General features: G+C 54.6%; 1 protein-coding gene across 3 annotated transcripts in view; it reads left to right on the forward strand.

The window, feature by feature from the left end:
• Positions 1-1576: 1576 nt before the first annotated feature.
• Positions 1577-24270, forward strand: part of PER1 (period circadian regulator 1) — a 36830-nt gene continuing 14136 nt past the window's right edge. The window contains exons 1-17 of one of the 3 annotated variants that reach the window (XM_060256512.1): positions 1577-1852; positions 3461-3559; positions 5764-5918; positions 6304-6425; positions 7514-7715; positions 8340-8397; positions 9825-9967; positions 11774-11852; positions 12600-12706; positions 12830-12983; positions 14679-14787; positions 14881-15012; positions 16031-16139; positions 17511-17664; positions 18217-18344; positions 21641-21835; positions 24020-24268. In XM_060256512.1, the coding sequence (XP_060112495.1) occupies positions 1605-1852; positions 3461-3559; positions 5764-5918; positions 6304-6425; positions 7514-7715; positions 8340-8397; positions 9825-9967; positions 11774-11852; positions 12600-12706; positions 12830-12983; positions 14679-14787; positions 14881-15012; positions 16031-16139; positions 17511-17664; positions 18217-18344; positions 21641-21835; positions 24020-24268 (2443 nt within the window). In that variant the 5' untranslated portion in view covers positions 1577-1604. The remainder of the gene's footprint in view (positions 1853-3460; positions 3560-5763; positions 5919-6303; positions 6426-7513; positions 7716-8339; positions 8398-9824; positions 9968-11773; positions 11853-12599; positions 12707-12829; positions 12984-14678; positions 14788-14880; positions 15013-16030; positions 16140-17510; positions 17665-18216; positions 18345-21640; positions 21836-24019; positions 24269-24270) is intronic. The other 2 variants (XM_060256508.1, XM_060256511.1) reach the window with 2 other exon arrangements.

Below are 24270 nucleotides of genomic sequence, written 5' to 3' on the forward strand. Positions count from 1 at the left end.
CTGCTGTAGTTAAAATCAGTCTGTTATTCCCCACAGATGTGCTGATGACTCTGTTGGTGCGTGGATCTTGTCTGACATGCCATCATAAGTTGTTTTTTTCTTAGTTAAATTTTTAACCTGCTCTTCGCCGCACTCGGGGCGCAACTCATGACAATGAAAAACACAGATAAAAATATAAAAGCCTTCCACGGCTCTAAAATTTAACATACTTAATACGCCAAGAACATATATATGAACATAGGAAGCTGCCTTCTACTGAATCAGACCCTCCTTGGTCCATCAAAGTCAGTCTTGTCTACTCAGACTAGCAGCGGCTCTCCTGGGTCTCAAGCTGAGGTTTTTCACTCCTATTTGCCTGGACCCTTTTTAGTTGGAGATGCCGGGGATTGAACCTGGGACCTTCTGCCCACTGGCATTCACTGCCACAGGAGGTGGTGGCGGCCACAAGTATAGCCACCTTCAAGAGGGGTTTAGATAAAAATATGGAGCACAGGTCCATCAGTGGCTATTAGCCACAGTGTATGTGTGTATATAAAATTTTTTGCCACTGTGTGACACAGAGTGTTGGACTTGATGGGCCGTTGGCCTGATCCAACATGGCTTCTCTTATGTTCTTATGTTCTGCTTCCCAAGCAGATTCCCTATCCCTGAGCCACCGTCCCTCCATCTCCATCACCTACTTGCCTGGACCCTTTTTAGTTGGAGATGCCGGGGGTTGAACCTGGGACCTTCTGCTTCCCAAGCAGATGTTCTGCCACTGAGCCACTGTCCCTCCCCTGACCAGCAGTGGCTCTCCAGGGTCTCAAGCTGAGGTTTTTCACACCTACTTGCCTGGACCCTTTTGAATTGGAGATGCCGGGGATTGAACCTGGGACCTTCTGCTTACGAAGTAGATGCTTTGCCTGCCCCAGGTGACCCTCTGCTTTGGTCTGGTGACCTTTCTGAGCTGGGGATGGGGAAGAAGAGCAGAGCGGAGGGATCCAGGAGAATGAGAGAGGTCTAGAAGCAGGAGATCGGGTCAGGACGTTGTGTAACCGCGGCATGCAGCGTGCCCTGCCCTTTGGATGGGGGACTCAGGAGCTGCTGATAACGGGGCCAGATAAGTAAGACCTCATTACTCAGTCGTGCGTGTTTTGGTTTCCAGGCATCGAGGCTGAAATCCGATGCGCGTTCGGCAGCTTGTCCGGGTCACATCCCACGTGGAAAAGCTATGGAGCGAGGGGCTCTGGGAGGCTGCGTTTCCAGGAGGCCCCCTCTTACGCAAAAGCCCCTCCCCCGCTCGCTTGTGTACCTGTTTGCTCTCAGAGGCTTCCTCTGCGGCATATTTGGTTTTGTGTTTCATCCAGACTTCTTGCTTAGTCAGATTTTTTTCTCACCCCCCCCCTTATCTCTCTTCTCCCCCGCCATAGGTATTACCTAAGACTCGCTCTTCTCCAGTCGAACCGTTCTCACGCCGCACGGGCCTGCGAGCGCCCCTCTCGGACCCACCCGCTTCCATCCTTCCGGAAAACCTCTTCGCAGCCTTGGCAGCCGTGGAAGTTCCCGCTTTCTTCCCGCCCCTCCCTCCGGTGCCTCGTGCGGGACCCCATGTCCCAGAAGCCATCATGAGCAGCGGCTGCAAGCCCGGACAGAACCCGTACGAAGGGGGAGGCAACGGCGGCGGCTCCGGAGCTCCCCGGAGGGCTCGGGCTCAGCGCGGGGGAGATGCCCAGGGCCAAGCCAACGACGACATGGACGCCAACAGCAACGGCTCTAGCGGCAACGAGTCGCACGGTGATTCCCACAGCAGCTCCCGCAGCAGCGGCAATGGCAAGGACTCGGCCCTGCTGGAGACCACGGAGAGCAACAAGAGGTAAGGGTCAGTGGGGCTGGGGTTTGTCATTCAGGCTTCCAGCTCCCGCCCACACATCCTTGCCTGAAGCCTGGGAAGAACAGGCGCTCGGCGTCCTGCATTCCCTGAGCGGAAGAGGTCTCAGAGGGAGCTTCCATGTTCAGATGAACAAAGCAGGAGTCAAGTGTCACCTTTGAGACCAACCCTTTTTTATTTAGAGCACGCAAAAGCTGACGTTCTAAATAAAAATGGGTTGGTCTTAAAGGTGAAAGCTTGACTCCTGTTTTGTTCAACTACTTCAGACCAGCGCGGCTGCCCACTTGGTTCTATATTCAGAGGCAGTCAACGCCTGAGTCATAGAGTTCGTAGAATACAAAAGTTGGAAGGGGCCTAAAAACCATCCAGTTCAGCTCCCTGCACCATGTGCCAGGGGGCAACTTCGGGGAAGGCCCCGCCCTCTCTGCCCTGCTGCTGATCCCTTCAGAAGAACTGTTTGCTCAGTGCATGAGATGGGATGCTGGACTAGATGGCCCCCACCGGTCTGATCCAGCAGGGGTCTTCTGAGGAAGACCTCGGCCTCTTTGCCCTGTTCTTGGCCCTCCAGAGAAACTGGCTGGCCCCTGTGTGAGACAGGATGCTGGACACGATGGACCCTCACTGGTCTGATCCTACAGGGCTCTTCTGATATACTTCTCAGGGGAAGGCCTCGGCCTCTCTGCCCTGTTGTTGGCTCTCCAGAAGAAGTGGTTGGCCCCTGTGTGAGACAGGATGCTGGACTAGATGGATCCTCGCAGGTCTGATCCAGCAGGGCTCTTCTGATGTTCTTATGAAGGCCTCAGCCTCTCTGCCCTGTTGTTGGCCCTCCAGAGGAACTGGTTGGCCGCTGTGTGAGACAGGAGGCTGGACTAGATGGACCCTCACTGGTCTGATCCAGCAGGGCTCTTCTGATGCTCTTCTCAGGGGAAGGCCTTGGCCTCTCTGCCCTGTTGTTGGCCCTCCAGAGGAACTGGTTGGCCGCTGTGTGAGGCAGGAGGCTGGACTAGATGGACCCTCACTGGTCTGACCCAGCAGGGCTCTTCTGATGTTCTTATGAAGGCCTCAGCCTCTCTGCCCTGTTGTTGGCCCTCCAGAGGAATCAGTTGGCCACTGCATGAGACAGGATGGTGGATGGACCACTGGTCTGAACCAGCAGGGCTTTCCTGACGTTCTGATGTTCTTAAAATCAGAGGGAGGCCTTGACCTATGTGCTTTGCGGTTGGACTTCCAGAAGAACTGGCTGCCCACTGTTTGAGGCAGGATGCTGGTCTAGATGGACCACAATCCCAACAGGGCCCTTCTGATGTTCTTAAAGTTGCACTGTTTGTGGGTAGATTTGAGTCCTCTCTGGCCCTTGAGGTGAAGGGGCCTGTTCGGATGTGAGGACGTCCAGCTTCCCCTTCTAGGCGCTCATCTGCTTTCCCGGTCGTTTTGGGGTTTGCTGCTGTTGTCTCAAGGGACGCGGCGTCGCTTAGTGGGCCGACGTGGTTTGGCCAAGTGGCGCAGAAGCTTTTGAGTTCCCCAGCAGGCTGGTTCCTGCCTCCCTCCCTCGGTGAGGCTGACCTCGTGGCATCTTTCTGCATCTCTCGGCAGCTCCAATTCCCAAAGCCCGTCGCCTCCCAGCAGCTCCGTCGCCTACAGCCTCCTCAGCGCCAGCTCCGAGCAAGATAACCCGTCGACCAGCGGCTGCAGGTAAGCGCCTAACGAGGACGTTGTGGCTGTTCCTTGACCGCTGTGCAGTGGATGGATGCTGTGCAGTGGACGGATGCCAGAGACCCCGCCCCCACCCCGCCCTCCCCTCCGGCGGGACCAGTCGGAACGGGGCTTTTTGCAAAGGTAAATAGGACCGTGGTGTAATCAAATGGCCGTTGGTGGAGGGATTTGGGACTGTGACCTAGACTAATACATGCCTGCCTGTTGCTGTAAGTATCTTTCAGAGTAGGTAGCCGTCTGTACCACTTCATGTACCGTGTTTAAAAGTCCAGACTTTGGTTTCCACTGTTTGCGGTTTCTGTTTGCGTTCAGATTTGTATAGTTGGTTGGATGTCACCGTTCGAGTGATGCCGTCGCAAAGGGAACACCTACTTTACACAGAGCGATTAAAAAGTGGCATTCACTACCGGTGGATTGTAGTGACCAGCGTTCCCTCTAAGCTGTGAGCAAAAAATTCTGCTTTGTGAGCCGCTGGTATTAAAGTGGTGAGCTGCTGCCTCAATTTGTGTGCCCTGGGGTCATCCTTCTTGAGCTAAGACAAAAAGGTGTGAGCTGGAGGCTAAGAATCTGTGAGCTAGCTCACATTAACGCGGCTTAGTGGGAACGCTGGGAGTGACAGCTGCAGGAATACACAGCTTTAAAAGGGAATGATGGCGATGAGCCTTCGTGAACCTCCAGGTTCAGAGGCACTGATCTTCTGAATGGCAGAGAAAGGAGGCAACATCTGCTGTTTGCACTCCAGAGGACGCTGTTTGAGACAGGAGGCTGGACTAGGTGGACCCTCTCTGGTCTGATCCAGCAGGGCTCGTCTCATGTTCCGATCAAGGCCTCAGCCTCTGTGCCCTGTTGTTGGCCCTCCAGAGGAACTGACTGGCCACTGTGTGAGACAGGAGGCTGGACTAGATGGACCCTCCCTGGTCTGGTCCAGCAGGGCTCTTCTGAGGTTCTTCTCAGGGGAAGGCCTCGGCCTCTCTGCCCTGTTGTTGGCCCTCCAGAGGAACTGGCTGGCCACTGTGTGAGAAGGGAGGCTGGACTAAATGGACCCTCCGTGGTCTGGTCCAGCAGGGCTCTTCTGAGGTTCTTCTCAGGGGAAGGCCTCGGCCTCTCTGCCCTGTTGTTGGCCCTCCAGAGGAACTGGTTGGCCACTGTGTGAGACAGGAGGCTGGACGAGATGGACCCTCCGTGGTCTGGTCCAGCAGGGCTCTTCTGATGTTCTTCTCAGGGGAAGGCCTCCGCCTCTCTGCCCTGTTGTTGGCCCTCCAGAGGAACTGACTGGCCGCTGTATGAGACAGGAGGCTGGACTAGATGGACCCTCACTGGTCTGATCCAGCAGGGCTCTTCTGAGGTTCTTCTCAGGGGAAGGCCTTGGCCTCTCTGCCCTGTTGTAGGTCCTCCAGAGGAACTGGCTGGCCACTGTGTGAGACAGGAGGCTGGACTAGATGGACCCTCACTGGTCTGATCCAGCAGGGCTCTTATGATCATATGTAATCTGTCTTGAGTCTCAGCAAGAGAAAGGCTTGACTATAAATAACTTAATAATAATGTTATTCTTACTGTAGTACTTCAGTAATTCGTTCTTGATCATAGGCCATCGAAGAGCTGGTTTTTGGAGACCAGCTGACTAGGCTATTTCACAGTTAAAACTTTTGAGAGATCTTTCCCTGTTTTAAAAGGGGGGCAAAAACCATTATAACAGAACAAAAGAGATTTTCAGTTGAAATGGCTGGGATTACAGGTGCTTGACTCTGAAAAAAAAGTTAGGCCTTTGAAAGAGAAATCCATTTCATTTAAGGGTTTTTTTGTTTGTTTGTTTTGTTGTTGTTTTGGCTTACTGGGAAGAGGTACAATTTAGAGAAAGTGGAAGGTTTGATCGGGTGGAAGAGAAAACGAGTTGGAAAGAGTCAGAAATCCTCACCAGAATTATTATTTTAAAAGATAATCTAATCAAAATGGAAAATGGATTTTTTTTCCCTTGATTTTTTTTTTTTTAAAGTCGTTTTGAGTCACGTTACTATCTGCATTAGATGCTGGGGATGGGGGAAGTACCGTATATGTGTGACTACGGCGGGAGGGCGGGGGGGAAACGGTTGTTGTTTGATCAGGCAACTTGTGCAGAATCCTCAAAGGGTCTCGGCCTGTTGTTACAATTTTCTTTTCTTCTTCCAACCTTTGTCCCGCTGCAGTAGTGAACAGTCGGCGCGAGTGAAGACCCAGAAGGAGCTCATGAAGGCTCTGAAGGAGATGAAGATCCGGCTGCCCTCGGAGAAGCGCAGCAAAGGGAAGTCGGGCACTCTGGCCACTCTCCAGTATGCCTTGTCCTGTGTGAAGCAGGTCCAAGGTAGGCCCTGTTGGCTGTCTCTAGACGTGCTCCCCCCCGCTGCGGTAGCCACAGGGACTTCATGAAAGCTATAGGGCTATGCCTAGGAGACAAGAAACTGCTGTCACGAGTTTTAGGTCCAGAGGAGGGCAGGGCCTACTTGTGCACAGCCCCATTGGCGTGAGCAGGACGGAGTGCAGTCATTTCAGCGGGCGGGTTCGAGCCCAAGTGCTTCCTGGTGGAGCAAGAGGGCCCGGCGGATTTTGTCTTGCAAAAAGTGTTGTTTCCTTCTTGCAACCTGGGCCTGCTCGCGAGAGCCCCGCGCCGCCGAGCGCAGCACGGAGATCTTTTTTACCCCCAGAGCCTCCGTCTGATGCAGTTCTCTTCTTCCCCTTCCGCATTTCAGCCAGCCAAGATTATTACCAGCAATGGACCATCGACGACAGCCAGCCCTGCAGCCTGGACATGTCCACTTACACCATCGAGGAGCTGGAAAACATCACCTCGGAGTACACCCTGAAAAACCCCGTGAGTGTTCCCCTTCCCTCCGCTTCTCTGCACGTGACTGGCAGATGCTGAGTCTTGCTAAAGGTGCCCTGGAAGGTACAGAGGTGACTAGCGTACCTGTGAATGTCCCTGCCCTGGGGGTCTCACCAGGGACGTCACACGCCCGTACCTGGGTGGGCCAGGCTAGCCTGATCTCATCGGATCTCAGCAGGGTCAGCTCTGAGCCGGTTTGGTGTAGTGGTTAAGTGCGCGGACTCTTATCTGGGAGAACCAGGTTTGATTCCCCACTCCTCCACTTGCAGCTGCTGGAATGGCCTTGGGTCAGCCATAGCTCTGGCAGAGGTTGTCCTTGAAAGGGCAGCTGCTGTGAGAGCCCTCTCAGCCCCACCCACCTCACAGGGTGTCTGTTGTGGGGGGGGGGGAGGTAAAGGAGATTGTGAGCCGCTCTGAGACTCTCCGGAGTGGAGGGCGGGATATAAATCCAATATCTTCATCTACCTCACAGGGTGTCTGTTGTGGGGGAGGAAGGGAAAGGAGATTGTGAGCCGCTCTGAGACTCTTCAGAGTGGAGGGCGGGATATAAATCCAATATCTTCATCTACCTTACACGGTGTCTGTTGTGGGGGAGGAAGGTAAAGGAGATTGTGAGCCGCTCTGAGACTCTTTGGAGTGGAGGGCGGGATATAAATCCAATATCTTCATCTACCTCAAAGGGTGTCTGTTGTGGGGGAGATTGTGAGCCGCTCTGGGGATGTATAGGTGTGGGGGGGGAGGTATTTGTGAATTTCCTGCATTGTGCAGGGGGTTGGACTAGATGACCCTGGAGGGCCCTTCCAAATTACGATCCTGTGATTTCTAAGTGCTATGCTAGCTTAGTCCCTGGGCTTTGTAATCTAGCATCCTCTCTTCAGCAGCAGTTATGTCAGCTGCATCTGGATTTTCCCAAGCAATGCGGGAAGAGCAGCTGAAACTACGGGCCGGGTCTGCTGTCGCATGGGCTCCCTTTTGTGCCAGGGTCTCAGCTGCTGTGGCCCCTTGGCTCCTCCTGCCAGTCTGCTGTGCAGTGGCTTCTGTCTCCCAACCCTTCCTGTTCTCTTTGGCTCCCCAAGGACACATTCTCAGTCGCCGTCTCCTTCATCACGGGGAAGATCGCCTACATCTCCGACCAGGCTGCCTTCATCCTGCGCTGCAAGAGGGACGTCTTTAAGGGGGCCAAGTTTGCCGAGTTCCTGGCGCCGCAAGACGTCAGCATCTTCTACGGATCCACCGCCCCGTACCACTTGCCCTCCTGGAGCATCTGCACCTCTGCCAGTAAGCACTGCCTGGGCCCAGAGGGCAGCCAAAGCCCGCTTGTAACTAGAGCTGAAGACCACTTTGGGCTTTGAGATCCGTTGTGACTGAGCCACGGTCAAAGCAAAAAGGCTCTTTGGCTCAGCTGTGGCTCGGTGGCAGAGCCTCTGCCTCCTATGCAGAAGGTCCCAGGTTCAATCCCCGGCATCTCCAGTTAAAGGACCAGGCAGGAGGTGATGGGAAAGACCTCTGCCTGAGACCCTGGAGACTAAAGGAGAAGGGCCGTGGCTCAGTTGCAGAGCCTCTGCCTCCTATGCAGAAGGTCCCAGGTTCAATCCCCGGCATCTCCAGTTAAAGGACCAGGCAGGAGGTGATGGGAAAGACCTCTTTCTCAGACTCTGGAGACTAAAGGAGAAGGCCTGTGGCTCAGTGGCAGAGCCTCTGCTTGGCATGCAGAAGGTCCCAGGTTCAGTCCCCAGCATCTCCAGTTAAACGACCAGGCAGGAGGTGATGGGAAAGACCAAGCAGATGCTCTACCACTCAGCCGCCATCCCTCTAAAGAAGCGAAGTAGCGGGGAAAGTGCCTATTTCAAGTATGAGTCCTGTTTGTTTTCTAACCTTTGAGTCAAATCTCTCTCTTTCTAGCCGCTGCCGCCGCTGCCATGGATTACACCCAAGAGAAATCTGTGTTCTGCCGAATCAGGTGAGTTCCATCTTGGGACAGATCCCAAGGTGTGGGGGACAGGTGGAGGGAATGGGGGGGGGGCACAGGACAGGAGGAACCAATATGAGTTGGTGTTCGACAACGGTTTGCTTTAGGTAGGGGGAGTTTTGCAACCGGGGCTGCTTCTCCACCTCACCTCTTGCCTCACGCATACTTTCAGGATTTAAGGTATACCGTGGTGAGAACAGTATGCGTGGGCCACCAGTGAAGGAAGGTGGCAGTCCGGGGTTCTGATATGGTGACTCTGCATGAAGCTATTTGCACATACCATTGTGCGTTGAGAGTAGAGATTTTTTTGAAAACGTCCAATGCTGCAACGAAATGTTGTACCTGACCCTGTGTATTCGGCGTCTCCCCCTTGGGGCTAAGTAGGCCCAGCCTAACAACCGGTTCAGTGTAGTGGTGAAGTGTGCGGACTCTTATCCGGGAGAACCGAGTTTGATTCCCCACTCCTCCACTCGCACCTGCTAGCATGGCCTTGGGTCAGCCATAGCTCTGGCAGAGGTTGTCCTTGAAAGGGCAGCTGCTGTGAGAGCCCTCTCCAGCCCCACCCACCTCACAGGGTGTCTGTTGTGGGGGAGAAAGGGAAAGGAGATTGTGAGCCGCTCTGAGACTCTCCGGAGTGGAGGGCGGGATATAAATCCAATATCTTCGTCTACCTCACAGGGTGTCTGTTGTGGGGGAGGAAGGGAAAGGAGGTTGTGAGCCCCTCTGATACTCTCCGGAGTGGAGGGCGGGATATAAATTCAATATCTTCATCTACCTCACAGGGTGTCTGTTGTGGGGGAGGAAGGGAAAGGAGATTGTGAGCCGCTCTGAGACTCTTCGGAGTGGAGGGCGGGATATAAATCCAATATCATCATCATCTTCTTCTCCTCTTCTCCGGGGCCCTTAATGAAGCGATTTATTGGTTTTATAAACTACCTTGAGAAGACCAGCTTGGTCAAAGCGTGGCTTAGAACGCAAACCGAGTCGGTCCTCAGTTTGGGTTTTGGGCCGCGGATGGGTGTCCCGGGACCCAGGCGTGGTTCTCCACCTTAGCTTGTCCGCCCGTGAAATGGGTTTTCCATTGCAGGATTGTTGTGGGGGTTCAGTAACCGAGGGTGGGGCGAGATGCCTTCCCGCTTAAAAGTTCAGCAGGGAGAATAAATGTAGAATGTAGCGCAAGGGTCCCGAAAGCAGCTGCCTTAGCAGACAGAGAGGAACCCTCCCCCCGTCCCGTGGGTGAGAAGGGGGCAGAGACCTTCCCGAGTGTAGGTGATGGTGGGAGTGTGGGAGATGATGGGGGTGGGGGGTGGGAAGGTTGGGGAAGGGAGTGCCGAGTCCCCCGTTCCATGTACTGCTGTGCTCCTGGTCGTCCTGGTCTCTTCTGGCCTCTGGTCTTATTGCAGGCATTTGTTTCTCAGCGGAGGCCTGGAGAGCGGGCGAGAGCTGCGCTACTACCCCTTCCGGCTGACGCCGTACCTGACCAAAGTGCGCGACTCGGACAACGCCGAAGGACAGCCCTGCTGCCTGCTGATCGCCGAACGCATCCATTCGGGTTACGAAGGTAAGGAAGAGGCAGAGGGGAGCAGGGAAGGGGGGGAGTCGTGCCTGCCGTCCCCAACCTTTTTGGCACCAGGGATCAATTTTTGTTGAAGACAGTTTTTCCACGCACCGGGTTGGGGGGGAGGGGACCATGGTTTCGGGGTGATACAGTTGTGCACTTTATTTTGGTGTGGGGGTTATGTGCATGGACTCTACTCTAGGAGAATCGGGTTTGATTCCCTGCTTCTCCACTTGCAGCTGCTGGAATGGCCTTGGGTCAGCCATAGCGCTTGCTAAGTGGTTAAGTGCACAGACTCTTATCTGGGAGAACCAGGTTTGATTCCCCACTCCTCCACTTGCAGCTGCTGGAATGGCCTTGGGTCAGCCATAGCTCTCTTATCTGGGAGAACCGGGTTTGATTCCCCACTCCTCCACTTGCAGCTGCTGGGATGGCCTTGAGTCAGCCATAGCTCTGGCAGAGTTGTCCTTGAAAGGGCAGCTTCTGGGGAGAGTTCTCTCAGCCTCACCCACCTCACAAGGTGTCTGTTGTGGAGGAGGGAGATAAGGGAGATTGTGAGAGCCAGTTTGGCGTAGTGGTCCAGCGTGCGGACTCTTAGAACCGGGTTTGATTCCCCACTCCTCCACTTGCAGCTGCTGGAATGGCCTTGGGTCAGCCATAGCTCTGCCAGAGGTTGTCCTTGAAAGGGCAGCTTCTGGGGAGAGTTCTCTCAGCCCCACCCACCTCACAGGGTGTCTGTTGCGGGGGGAGGAAAGTAAAGGAGATTGCGAGCCACTCTTGAGTGGAGAGCAGAATATAAATCCAATGTCATATTATTATTATTATTACTACTACATTATAATATATAACAAAATAATGATAGACTTCATGGCCCGGTTGCTAACTGGCCAAGGACTGGTACTGTTCTGCGGCCCAGGGGTTGGGGACCCCTGCCATAGGCCATGGTTACACGGACTCTCTGAAGCTCTGTCAGTGGAGGAAAACACTGTCAGCTGACAGGCGACTTAATGACGACCCTGTAGGGTTTTCAAGGCAAGAGACGAGCAGAGGGGGGGGGTTGGTAGTTACTTTCCTCTGCATAGCAACCCGGGACGTCCTTGGTGGAAGTCCTATCCGGGGCTTGGCTTTCCAGATCTAATGAGTTCGGGCCAGCCAGGGTCGGGGCGAAGCCTGGTTAGCCCTTCGCAAAGATGCGAGACGCGTGCTGGGTTTTTGTCTGCGACCCAGGGAAATTGCATACAGTGACGTATTTCCCTATCTGACCACATGAGGGCGAGAGAGGGTAGGTTTAAGCTGTCTCACCAGGCCTCCTGGGCTTAACAGGAAGGGGTTCTCCAACCCCCTGCGCGATGCAGGAAATTTACAAATACCTTCCCCCCACCCCCCCAGCGAGCCCTACTCCATGCCCAGAAGACGGCAAAAAATCCTCCAGGATCCCTGGCGAAACTGCCAAACCCCAAAGTGCCAAACAGCATTTCCCCGGGGGTGTGTAACTAAGCGCCGATGCAACCCCTCCTACCTTCCTTCTCATGATCTTGCCTCATTCACGGAATCAGCCTGGCTGTCAGATGGCCTCTGCTTAAAAACCTCCCAAGGAAAGCTTGTCCTTGAGCCTTTGTCAACACTGGGTTGGGTCCCACGGATCTTTTCTGCTATCAGTGACGTGTCGCGCCTCCCCCCACAAAAAGACCTCCTTGCTTCAGGAAGCACACGGCTGGTCATAGGGCGGAGTCTCTCATCTCTGAGTACCTGTCATTTTCAGAAGGGCCTGTTCTAACCGTGTCGTCCTTTTTCCTCCCTTCCCTCAAGCGCCGAGAATCCCTCCAGATAAGAGAATATTCACTACCAGACATACTCCCAGTTGCTTATTCCAGGATGTGGACGAACGGTAAGGGAACTGGAGAAAAGGGTGTGAGGAGGGGGGTCGGAAGAGGGGGGCGGGCTCTCTTTTCCTGGCTGCCAGGTTCATCGCCAGGTGTGTTTCTACCTGCGGTGCGAAATTCCTGAGAAAGCCAGAATTGTGGGATTTGGCCCCCAAACTGCAGGGTTGACACCCCTGTGTCCTGACAACCCCCGGAGAGCCAGTTTGGTGTAGTGGTTAAGTGTGCGGACTCTTATCTGGGACAACCGGGTTTGATTCCCCAATCCTCCACTCGCACCTGCTGGAATGGCCTTGGGTCAGCCATAGATCTGGCAGAGGTTGTCCTTGAAAGGGCAGCTGCTGTAAGAGCCCTCTCCAGCCCCACCCACCTCACAGGGTGTCTGTTGTGGGGGGGGGGAAGGTAAAGGAGATTGTGAGCCGCTCTGAGACTCTTCGGAGTGGAGGGCGGGATATAAATCCAATATCTTCATCTACCTCACAGGGTGTCTGTTGTGGGGGGAGGAAGGGAAAGGAGATGGTGAGCCGCTCTGAGACTCTTCGGAGTGGAGGGCGGGATATAAATCCAATATCTTCATCTACCTCACAGGGTGTCTGTTGTGGGGGGAGGAAGGGAAAGGAGATGGTGAGCCGCTCTGAGACTCTTCGGAGTGGAGGGCGATATAAATCCAATGGCTGCTTTTTCTTCTGTCAGTGGGTGATTCTAAGCTCTCTGTGTGTTCCGTTGTTGAGCGCTGGCCTGCTCTTCCATTTCAGGGCTGCCCCTCTGCTCGGCTACCTCCCCCAAGACCTGATCGGAACCCCCGTCCTCTTCTATCTCCACCCTGAGGACCGGCCTCTGATGCTGGCCATACACAAGAAAAGTGAGCCCCACGCGGAGGGAAAAGAGAGGAGACCGAAGTTCTCGGATCCGGATAGGGGCAGGTGGGGTGAGGTGGTGCTTGCGGTGTCCGCAGTGCCCTCTGATCCCCTTTTCTCTCCTCCAGTTCTGCAGTACGGTGGGCAGCCCTTCGACCACTCGCCCATCCGCTTCTGCGCCCGCAATGGCGAGTACGTCACCATCGACACCAGCTGGTCCAGCTTCGTCAACCCCTGGAGCCGCAAAGTCTCCTTCATCATGGGGAGACACAAAGTCCGGACGTGAGTCGTCTGATGTTGGTGGGGAGGGAGTTGTGTGTAGGTGTGTCTTGCCATTTCTACCTGCCCTTTCACTTGCGCCGTATTTTAGTTCTTATTTTCAAAAAAATGATGGATTGTAAGGAGTCGAGGAGAGCAGGGGACATCTGTTCTGTGGGAAAAGCAGCATGAACATGAGAGAAGCCATGTTGGAACAGGCCCCTTATGTTCTTATGTGACACAGAGTGTTGGACTGGAGGGGCCACTGGCCTGATCCAACATGGCTTCTCTTATGTTCTTATGTGACACAGAGTGTTGGACTGGAGGGGCCACTGGCCTGATCCAACATGGCTTCTCTTGTGTTCTTATGTGACACAGAGTGTTGGACTGGATGGGCCACTGGCCTGATCCAACATGGCTTCTCTTGTGTTCTTCTGTGACACAGAGTGTTGGACTGGATGGGCCACTGGCCTGATCCAACATGGCTTCTCTTGTGTTCTTCTGTGACACAGAGTGTTCGACTGGATGGGCCACTGGCCTGATCCAACATGGCTTCCCTTATGTTCTTATGTAACACAGAGTGTTGGACTGGATGGGCCATTGGCCTGATCCAACATGGCTTCTCTTCTGTTCTTATGTGACTCAGAGTGTTGGACTGGATGGGCCATTGGCCTGATCCAACATGGCTTCTCTTCTGTTCTTATGTGACTCAGAGTGTTGGACTGGAGGGGCCATTGGCCTGATCCAACATGGCTTCTCTTAGGTTCTTATGTGACACAGAGTGTTGGACTGGATGGGCCATTGGCCTGATCTAACATGGCTTCTCTTATGTGACACAGAGTGTTGGACTGGATGGGCCATTGCCCTGATCCAACATGGCTTCTCTTATGTTCTTATGTGACACAGAGTGTTGGACTAGATGGGCCTTTGGCCTGATCCAACATGGCTTCTCTTATGTTCTTATGTAATGCAGAGTGTTGGACTGGATGGGCCATTGGCCTGATCCAATATGGCTTTTCTTCTGTTCTTATGTGACTCAGAGTGTTGAACTGGCCATTGGCCTGATCCAACATGGCTTCTCTTATGTTCTTATGTGACACAGAGTGTTGGACTGGATGGGCCTTTGGCCTGATCCAGCATGGCTTTTCTTATGTTCTTATGTAACGCAGAGTATTCGACTGGATGGGCCATTGGCCTGATCCAACATGGCTTCTCTTCTGTTCTTATGTGACTCAGAGTGTTGAACTGGATGGGCCAGTGGCCTGATCCAACATGGCTTCTCTTATGTAACGCAGAGTGTGGAACTGGATGGGCCATTGGCCTGATCCAACATGGCTTCTCTTATGTTCTTAAGGAAGAGGGCGGTGGGGTTGAGGTGGCAGGCAGAGTGAAGCCAGGAGTGCTCCAGGGCTGAAGAAAAAGTGGGTCTTGAGGAAGGATATGAAAGGAGAAAAGAGGGAGCAGCTGGATGGTTCAGGCTGTTTAGTTGAGGAAAAAAGCAGGTGAGGGGGGAAGCATAACAGAGATCCGTGCAATGAAGCACGATGCGGAGAGAGCGGACAGAGAGACGTCTTCTCCCACTCTCACAATGCTAGAACTTGCGGTCATCCACCAAAACTGAAGGGCAGGAGATCCAGGCACAGGGAAGCACTTCTTCACCCAATGTGTCTTTGGGATGGTGGAACTCTCCTGACCCTCTTCCTCTCCTGCTTTCTGCAGGGGTCCCCTCAACGAGGACGTCTTCACGGCCCCCAAATCGCAGAAGGTGAAGCCCATGGAGCAGGACATCCAGGAGTTCTCCGAGCAGATCCACCGTCTCCTGCAGCAGGTGAGAAGCGGCTGCCGCCCTCTTTGCCCCTCCTTCGCCCCCTTGGCCTTCCCCCGCAGCTGGTGGGTTCTCACCCCCCCCTCCTCTTTGCAGCCGGTGCACAGCAACGGATCCATGGGCCTCTGCAGCATCGGCAGCAGCGCCTCCCACGAACAGTTCCTGAGCATCGCCTCCTCCAGCGACAGCAACGGCATCCCCAACGAGGAGGCGCAGGCCGCACGGCCGGTGAGTGCGGGGCCCCGGCTTAGTTGGAAAGGTTCACGCAGGAGCGTGGGGAGCCTATCTCGCGAGTCCCCCCTTGCAGGGATGGCGTTGTGGGCAGAAAGGAAGCCAGCACGTGCTCAGTTGTTTTGCTGCAGAAAAATTATCTTGAGAGTCATAGAGCTGGAAGGGACCGCCAAGGTCATCTAGTCCAACCCCCTGCACAGTGCAGGAAATTCACAAAAACCTCCTCCTCCTCGCACACACACACTGTGGTCGTTGCTCCATGCGTGGAAGGTGGCAAAACCCTCCAGGATCCCTGGCCAAATTGGCCTGGAGAAAAATGGCATTTCTCTGGGCATGTAAGAACATAAGAGAAGCCATGTTGGATCAGGCCAATGGCCCATCTACTACAACACTCTGTGTCACACAGTAGCCAAAAAATCCGGTGCCATCAGGAGGTCCATCAGTGGGGCCTGGACACCAGAAGCCCTCCCACTGCACCCCCCCTCAAGCACCAAGAATACAGAGCATCACTGCCCCAGACAGAGTTCCAACAATATGCTGTGGCGTATAGCCACTGGTGGACCTCTGCTCCATGCGCTTATCCAATCCCCCCTTGAAGCTGTCTACGTTTGCAGCCGCCACCACCTTCTGTGGCAGTGAATTCCATGTGTTAATCACCCTTTGGGTGAAGAAGGACTTCCTTTTATCAGTTCTAAGAAAGTTCTAGGGCCCATCTGTGAAGTAGCGTCTGTTGACGGGGGAGCCAGCGGGAAGGGGGTAAAGAGCAAACCTCATGGGCTCCAACGCCCACGTCCCTTGGACATCCCCCCTCCCCCGAGAGATCGGGGACTTAGGGGAAGGAGAACATCTGGAAAGGATGCCCTGTGGCTCCAGGGACACCCAAAGCGGGAAGAGGGAGTTGGTCTCGAGGGTTTCCAGTGAGGCTTTCTCTCGGGGGGGGCGGGGCTTGGGGAACAGGGGGCGAGGCTCGACGGTGGTGGGCAGGCCTCTGACTCGTCTCCCTTCTTGACCTCAGATGACCTTTCAGGAGATCTGCAAGGACGTGCACATGGTGAAGAATCAGGGCCAGAAGGTCTTCATTGAATCCCGGGTCAGGCCCCAATCCGCCAAGCACACCCGCGCAGGTGAGGGGGGGCTGTGAGCGGGAGAGGGGGGCGTGGCTTGTTATCTCCCCTCCCACTTCCACGGACTGAGGCTTCCTGGGTGTTCCTTCTTTCTCTCTTGTGTTTTGCCCGTTAGCCAAGGTGTAGCCCAAGAGGTTAGCATTAAACTGAAATCTCTGGATTTTAATCTGGGACTCAGGTCTTCTTTCAGCGAGGGAAGCCATTTAAAAGGACCAGGCAGGAGGTGATGGGAAAGACCTGCCTGAGACCCTGGAGACTAAAGAAGAAGAGCTGTGGCTCAGTGGCAGAGCCTCTGCCTGGCATGCAGAAGGTCCCAGGTTCAATCCCCAGCATCTCCAGTTAAAGGACCAGGCAGGAGGTGATGGGAAAGACCTGCCTGAGACCCTGGAGACTAAAGAGGAAGGGCTGTGGCTCAGTGGCAGAGCCTCTGCCTGGCATACAGAAGGTCCCAGGTTCAATCCCCAGCATCTCCAGTTAAAGGATCAGGCAGGAGGTGATGGGAAAGACCTGCCTGAGACCCTGGAGACTAAAGAAGAAGGGCCGTGGCTCAGTGGCAGAGCCTCTGCCTGGCATGCAGAAGGTCCCAGGTTCAATCCCCAGCATCTCCAGTTAAAGGATCAGGCAGGAGGTGATGGGAAAGACCTGCCTGAGACCCTGGAGACTAAAGGAGAAGGGCCATGGCTCAGTTGCAGAGCCTCTGCCTGACATGCAGAAGGTCCCAGGTTCAATCCCCGGCATCTCTAGTTAAAGGATCAGGAGGTGATGGGAAAGACCTCAGCTTGAGACCCTGGAGACTAACGGAGAAGGGCTGTGGCTCAGTGGCAGAGTCTCTGCTTTGCATGCAAGAAAGTCCCAGGTTCAATCCCCGGCATCTCCAGTTAAAAGGACCAGGCAGGAGGTGATGGGAAAGACCTCGGCCTGAGAATTGGGAGACTAACGGAGAAGGGCTGTGGCTCAGTGGCAGAGTCTCTGCTTTGTATGCAAGAAAGTCCCAGGTTCAATCCCCGGCATCTCCAGTTAAAAGGACCGGGCGGGAAGGGATAGGAAAGACCTCAGCCTGAGACCCTGGAGAACTGCTGCCCGTCTGAGTAGACAATACTGACCTTGATGGACCAAGAGCCTGACTCAAAGCTTCCTTTTGGGGAGGGGCTGGGACTCAGTGGCCAGCGGAAAGTCCCCAGGTTCAGTTCCTGGCATCTCCAACTTAAAGGGCCAGGCTGGAAGTGATGTCAGCGTCTCAGCCTGGGTCCCTGGAGAGCTGCCGCTGGTCCGGGCAGACAACACTGATCCAATTTAGAACCGCGTACATTCTTGTGACTTTGGGGTGCATCAGACCCAGTTGTAACTCCTCTCGGCCCAATTCCTTTCCAGTCCTTGAAGCACCAGCTGATCGTAGCGTGCAGCCGATGGAGACCCTGCGGGAGCTGGAGCGGCCTAGGAAGGTGGCCACCTCTGAGGAGTCCGTGAGGAAGGAGCCCTCCAATTACTCCTACCAGCAGATCAACTGCCTGGATGGAATCATCAGGTGAGGCTCGAGTGGGAATCTCCAGCCCCTCTGTCTGGATGAGGGGGCTGCAGGGAAGACAGGAAAAGGGCCCATCGGACAGGGGATGGCATGGGTTCCGGGCAGGATGGCCAGAGCAGAAAGCTGCAGTACCGCAGTCCGAGCTCTCCGCTCACAACCTGAGTCCGATCCCGGCGGAAGCTGGGTTCAGGTCGCCGTCTCCTGGTTGACTCAGCCTTCCATCCTTCCGAGGTCGGTAAAACAAGGACCCAGTTTGCTGGGGAGAAAGCGTAGAGGACTGGGGAAGGCAGTGGAGAAACCGAACCGTATTTCCCACTAGCCTTTATGCCGCTCTCACGCCCCTCTTCTCCGCTGGGTTTCACGCCGGCTGCAACTCGCTTTGCCTTTTTCCCACGGCAAACAGAGGATCGTGTGCCCCACGCAAAAAGAGGCGGGGCGAGTTGGCGGCCAGCGCCGGCCGTGCAAGGGAGCGGGGGGAGGCTCCTTCAGTACCCAGTGGGCCCTTTTTTCTCACCTCTCTGCCCTCTCACCTTTTCCACCCTTCCTGAACAGGTACCTGGAGAGCTGCAACATCCCAAGCCGCGTGAAACGCAAGTGCGGCTCTTCCTCGTACACCACGTCCTCCAATTCCGACGACGACAAGCAGAAAGCGGGCGAAGAAGGGAGCTGTCCCAGCAAAGGTGATTACTGCTCCCCGTCCCCCTTGCCTTAACTGTGCTTTGTGGTAGGTCTCCATCCCCACCCCGCTGCAGGTTTAGTTTCCACCCTCCCTTCCTGCCCTGCTCCCCAGTGCCACTGGCCACATTAGTGGCCTGCCGCTCTGTGCTCTCGCTCCTCCTCTCTGGAATCTCTGGCTGTCGTAGGGAGCCGGCGGGAAGGGCTTTAGCGGCGCTTGACTTCTCCCTCCGTGCCGGGCACACTCTTGATGCTGACGGTCTGCCAGACCGGCTCTTTTCCGGCTTCGTCCGAGGCAAGATCCTTGGATCTCTCACCCCAAGCCAGGCCCGTCTTCCAATGTGACGGTCAAAAAGTTCACTTGAGAGAAACGGTATTTTTAACGATAAACGCGTTATCTTAATTGCAATTTATGCACCCTCTCGCACGGTCAGGAATGCAAACGAGGCAGCTTTCGAAAAGCCCGCAAGAAGTAGCTTCCGTCGTCCTCCGGCAGCGGAGGACTGACCAGAGTGTCAGCCTGTGGCAACCTGCAGCTTTTGCCTTCAGCAAGTCTGGCCACCCCCGGGCTAGGCTATGGGACAGAGACAGCTCTAGCGGCTTTAGTCAACCATCTCCCTTTGACTGCGGACGAGGGCCCTCGTCGGATACCAAGAGCGACCCGACCAGCTAGCAAAACGGGGCAGAAGCCCTCCCTCTGCCCATCGCCGGGCAGTGGGGAAGAGAGAGCCAGATCGGGTGCCCCGGGGAGGGATAGAAGCGAAGATAACCCACCCCTGAGAGCTTTCTGCGGCGACATATGACCAGCGGCGGGAGGGGAGGGGAATCTGGTGGCTTCTTTCAAGACCGGAGTGGAATCGGATCACCGGAGAGAGTACAGATCTGATCTCTGGGACCCGATCCGTGGGGCGTGCCTCTGAGCGCGCACCCTCCCTCCCCTTTAAAAAAACCCCAAAACCTGGGATCCAGCATGCTCAGGAGGGGCGCCCCCAGTGGCGGACTGGCCGCGGTGTCAGCTTGCCCGATGTCATGTGGTCCCCTGATGAAGTGGGGGCCCCTTAAACGTTAGGCAATATGTTAAAGATGCTAATGACCTTTTAGTAGCTTGAAAAGATAACAGTAGTTCCAGCAACATTACTGTAATGCAGCTAAAATGTAGGTTGCTTAGGGTTGCCAGCCTCCAGGTGGGGCCTGGGGATTTCCCACTTTTTGCAACTGACCTCCAGCTGGCAGAGATCAGCTCCCCCTGGAGGAAATGGGTGCTTTGAAGGTGGTGGGGTTGCCAGCCTCCAGGTGGTGCCTGGAGATCTCCCGCTTTTTGCAACCGATCTCCAGCTGGCAGAGATCAGCTCGCCTGGAGGAAATGCAGTATTTGCATGTAGCGTCTGCTCTGTGCCGCCAGTAATATGTGTAATATATGTACACTGTAATTACTAAAATATATATATTTATTTCGCAGAAGTTTTAATTGTACCTTTTCACCCACTTATGTATTTTTTTTATAAAAGATTATTTCTTGCAAAAATTAAATGATCGCCTTATCGTTGTGGGTGGGCCCCATATGTCTCCTGGCAACCAGTATTTTTAGACCCAGTCCGCCACTGCTCCTGTGGTCTATCAAAATGCACTCTCTTTTGAAACTGAAAAGTAGCTAAGCAGTCCTATACTTGCAGTTCAAGGGAAAAGTTCCAAAATTCTGCTGCCAGTCACTGAAGATTCCAAACCAGTAGAAAGAGCAATGGTTCCACAGGAGAAAGAGCCAGTTTGGTGTAGTGGTTAAGTGTGTGGAGTCTTATCTGGGAGAACTGGGTTTGATTCCCCACTCCTCCACTTGCACCTGCTGGAATGGCCTTGGGGCAGCCATAGCTCTTGCTAAGTGGTTAAGTGCACTGACTCTTATCTGGGAGAACCAGGTTTGATTCCCCACTCCTCCATTTGCACCTGCTGGACTGGCCTTAGGTCAGCCATAGATATTGCAGGAGTTGTCCTTGAAAGGGCAGCTGCTGGGAGAGCCCTCTCAGCCCCGCCCACCTCACAGTGTGTCTGTTGTGGGGGAGGAAGGTAAAGGAGATTGTGAGCCGCTCTGAGACTCTCCGGAGTGGAGGGCGAAATATAAATCCAATATCTTCATCTACCTCACAGGGTGTCTGTTGTGGGGGAGGAAGGGAAAGGAGATTGTGAGCTGCTCTGAGACTCTCCGGAGTGGAGGGCGGGATATAAATCCAATATCTTCATCTACCTCACAGGGTGTCTGTTGTGGGGGAGGAAGGGAAAGGAGATTGTGAGCTGCTCTGAGACTCTCCGGAGTGGAGGGCGGGATATAAATCCAATATCTTCATCTACCTCACAGGGTGTCTGTTGTGGGGGAGGAAGGGAAAGGAGATTGTGAGCCGCTCTGAGACTCTCCGGAGTGGAGGGCGGGATATAAATCCAATATCTTTATCTACCTCACAGGGTGTCTGTTGTGGGGGAGGAAGGGAAAGGAGATTGTGAGCCGCTCTGAGACTCTTGAGTGGAGGGCAGAATATAAATCCAATGTAGTCGTCATCTCTCTCTCTGAGAGAGCAGACAAATGCTGCAGAACTGCCACAAAGGTCTAGATTTGGCAAGTTCTCTCATCCTCTTTCGTGAATCACTTTCTCCTGTGGAACCATTGTTGTTTCTACTGGTTTGGAATCTTCAGGGACTGCCAGTGTTCCCTCTTAAGCTGAGTTAGTGTGAGCGAGCTCACAGATTTTTAGCCTCCAGCTCACGCATTTTTGTCTTCGCTCAGGAAGGAGGACCCCAGAGCACATTTATTGATGCAGCAGCCCCCAACTTTAATGCCAGTAGCTCCCAAAGTAGAATTTTTCCTCACAAGACTCTGCAGCTTAGAGGGAACACCAGCAGGATTTTGGAACTTTTTCTTTGAACTGCAAGTACGGAACCGCTTAGCAACTTTTCAGTTTAAAGAGAGCAGTGCGTTTTGATATACCGCAGGAGAACAGAAGCCATTTGTCACGGGCTTTTTAAAGCTGTACAGTTTGCACGACTCGCTGTGTGAAAGGGTACATAAATTGCGTTAAGAGAAACGAGCTCGTTGTTAAAAAAAACACGGTTTGTTTCAGGGAACTTCTTGAGGGTGACATTGCTCATACGCTGAAACGGCTTATTGTGATGTATCTCGGCCTGTCTTCCGAGCTCTTGACGTCCTTCCTCGCCGGTCGGCGCTCTTGAAGGGACGTTTAGCCCGTCCTGGTTTGCGTCCCTCTCTCTGAACCTGCCCCCCCTGACGCTAACGCAACGTTGTCTCTTTGAACAGATGTTCCGGAGGAAATGCGGCCGACCGCGGAGAGCCAGCCCAAGCGGGAGGAGCCAGGGACGGCAGCTACGGTCGGAGGCCCGCTCACTCCGCTGGCCTTGCCTAGCAAAGCCGAGAGTGTGGTCTCCGTCACCAGTCAGTGTAGCTTCAGCAGTACCATCGTCCATGTGGGAGACAAGAAGCCCCCCGAGTCGGGTATGGGAGGTGGAGAACCTGGGTTTTTTTTCGGGGGGTGGGTGGGATTACCAGGGGCGGGGCGTGGGAGCGGGGAACACGGGAGGTAGAGCAAGAGCGGGCAGAGAAGAGGTGCCGTTAACCGCTTCACCCCCCCACGGCCACCACAAGGTGGGGGGGGCTTGGCTCCTTTGCTTCCCCAGCTGTTGGCAGAAACGGAGATCCTTCGTCCCTCTGTGCGTAAACTCTCGGCCCCCCCCACTTGGCTCCTTGGGTGTTGTTGCCTCCGTGTTTGGAGCCAGGGTAGCTCTTAGCTGGCATCTTCTTGCCGCGCATCTGACCAGTCAGAGACGCAAAGAGAGCGCTCCCAAAGTCTTGGCCTCTGCAGTCCAACACTCTGTGTCACATAAGAGAAGCCATGTTGGATCAGGCCAGTGGCCCCTCCAGTCCAACACTCTGTCACATAAGAACATAAGAGAAGCCATATTGGATCAGGCCAAAGGCCCATCCAGTCTAACACTCCAGGACAGTAGAAGCCCTCCCACTGTGCCCCCCCTCAAGCACCAAGAATACAGAGCATCACTGCCCCAGACAGAGCCACTGATGGACCTCTGCTCCTTATGCTTATCCGATCCCCTTTTGAAGCTGGCTATTCTTGCAGCCAAACGGTGCCTGTTCCGTTGCTCTCTTCCTTTGCCAGCTGCCCTTTTCATGGCTCGGGAGCCCAAAATCCTTCCTTCTTAAGGGCCATCTCCTGTTCATACCCGCTCCTAGCGAGACAGCTGTACTTGGAGCCGCAGAACTCGAGTTCTCCATGCCTATATCCAGTTCCGCAGCCCTCTTCGTCTCTTTGTTTTGAGCGCCTTTTAAAAGGCTTGGGTGCTCTCACCTAGAATCGCTTTTCAGGGAACCTGAAGGTACAAGGAAATATTCTAAAAGCCCTCTCCCCCTCCACTTTTTACTTCCAGGAAGGGGGACGGGCAGAATAAGTTCCGGTTCCTTCTCCCCCCTCCTGTCTTTTGTTCTTTTTTAAAAAAATCCACTCCAGGTTTTGTGGTGTCTTGCAGACACAGGGCGCCAGCTCTGCGTTTTCCTCCTCCTGCCTCATACCTGATGTACCTTCAGCCCGTTAGCTGTACCTGTGCAACATCACCCCTTCTCCTTTGGAGGTGGTGGAAAGCGACATCAAGTTGGAGCCGAGCTGACGGCCCCCTCCCCCCCGGGGGTTTCAAGGCAGGAGACGTTCAGAGGCGATCGGCCACTGCCGGCCTCCGCGGAGCAGTTCTGGACTTCCCGGGTAGTCTCCAAAACTCCCTCTTAAGCTGCGGAGTCTTGTGAGCAAAAATTGTACTTTGTGAGCTGCCAGCATGGAAGCCGTCAGCTGCCGCATCCCTTAGTTTGTCCCCGGGGGCCATTTTTCCTGAGGGAAGACAAAAATCGCTGCGCCAGAAGCTTAAAAAAAGAAGACACACTAGCTCTCACTAGCTCAGCTTAGGGGGAACCCTGGTGGTCTCCCATCCAAGTATGAGCCAGAGTCGCCCCTAACAAGCTTCCGACCTCTGGCAAGACCGGCCTATCCTGAGGCATCCAAGTCAGGGCGACAGGTTACCCGTTGGCCAGGAATTGAACCCAGGTCCGCTGCTCGGAAGGTGGCAGCGCTCATCGCTGTACCAGCAGCGCAGCCCATGCTTTAACAATTATCGAAGTCTTTGCACTCGGCTTGAGCTGCTACGTGCCTTGCCTGATGTTCAACCACACACCGCTTAAGCCCGAGGAACGTTCAGTGCGAACCAGGCATCCAGCCCCACCCACCCGCCCCCTGCACCGTGCTGGGAAACGTCTGGTCCCGCAGCAGGCTTTGAGATTCTTTCTCCTCCTGCCCCAGAGGGCCAGCCGTTCCCACAGTTGGGAACATTTCCGGTGGTTGTTGCAGCCCGGTTCTGGTTCCTTATCGAATGCCTTTTTTTTGCTCGAGATAGCATGTTCGTGCAGCGGAGGACAAGTTCAGGAGCTAGGGTGGCAAATTCCCAGCATGCACCAGGGGGGGGTGACGTCCTGAGTCCAGTGGGGCTGGGCAGTGGTCTGGAATGCTTCGGCAGGCAGGGCGGGGTATAAATTACAAATTATTATTGTTGTTGTTGTTGTTATAAAGGGCGACACATGGGTTAAGCCTCCTTCCTTTTTCCCTCCTCTTTCCCCCTGCAGACATCGTCATGATGGAAGAGGCAGCCCCCAGCGCCACCCCCCCGGCCCCGCCTCCCAGCGTCACCCCCGATCGGGAGCAGCAGTACCGCAAGGTGGGCCTGACCAAGGAAGTGCTCTCCGTCCACACCCAGAAGGAGGAGCAGGTCTTCCTCACTCGCTTCAAGGACCTTAGCCAGCTCCACGTCTTCAGCTCCCCCTCGGGCATCAGCTGGCAGGAGCTGCGCCAGGCGGGGACCCATGCCGAGCGAGGT

The sequence above is a fragment of the Heteronotia binoei genome, chromosome 15 (assembly GCF_032191835.1).
Source record: "Heteronotia binoei isolate CCM8104 ecotype False Entrance Well chromosome 15, APGP_CSIRO_Hbin_v1, whole genome shotgun sequence".
Taxonomy (NCBI): Eukaryota; Metazoa; Chordata; class Lepidosauria; order Squamata; family Gekkonidae; genus Heteronotia; species Heteronotia binoei.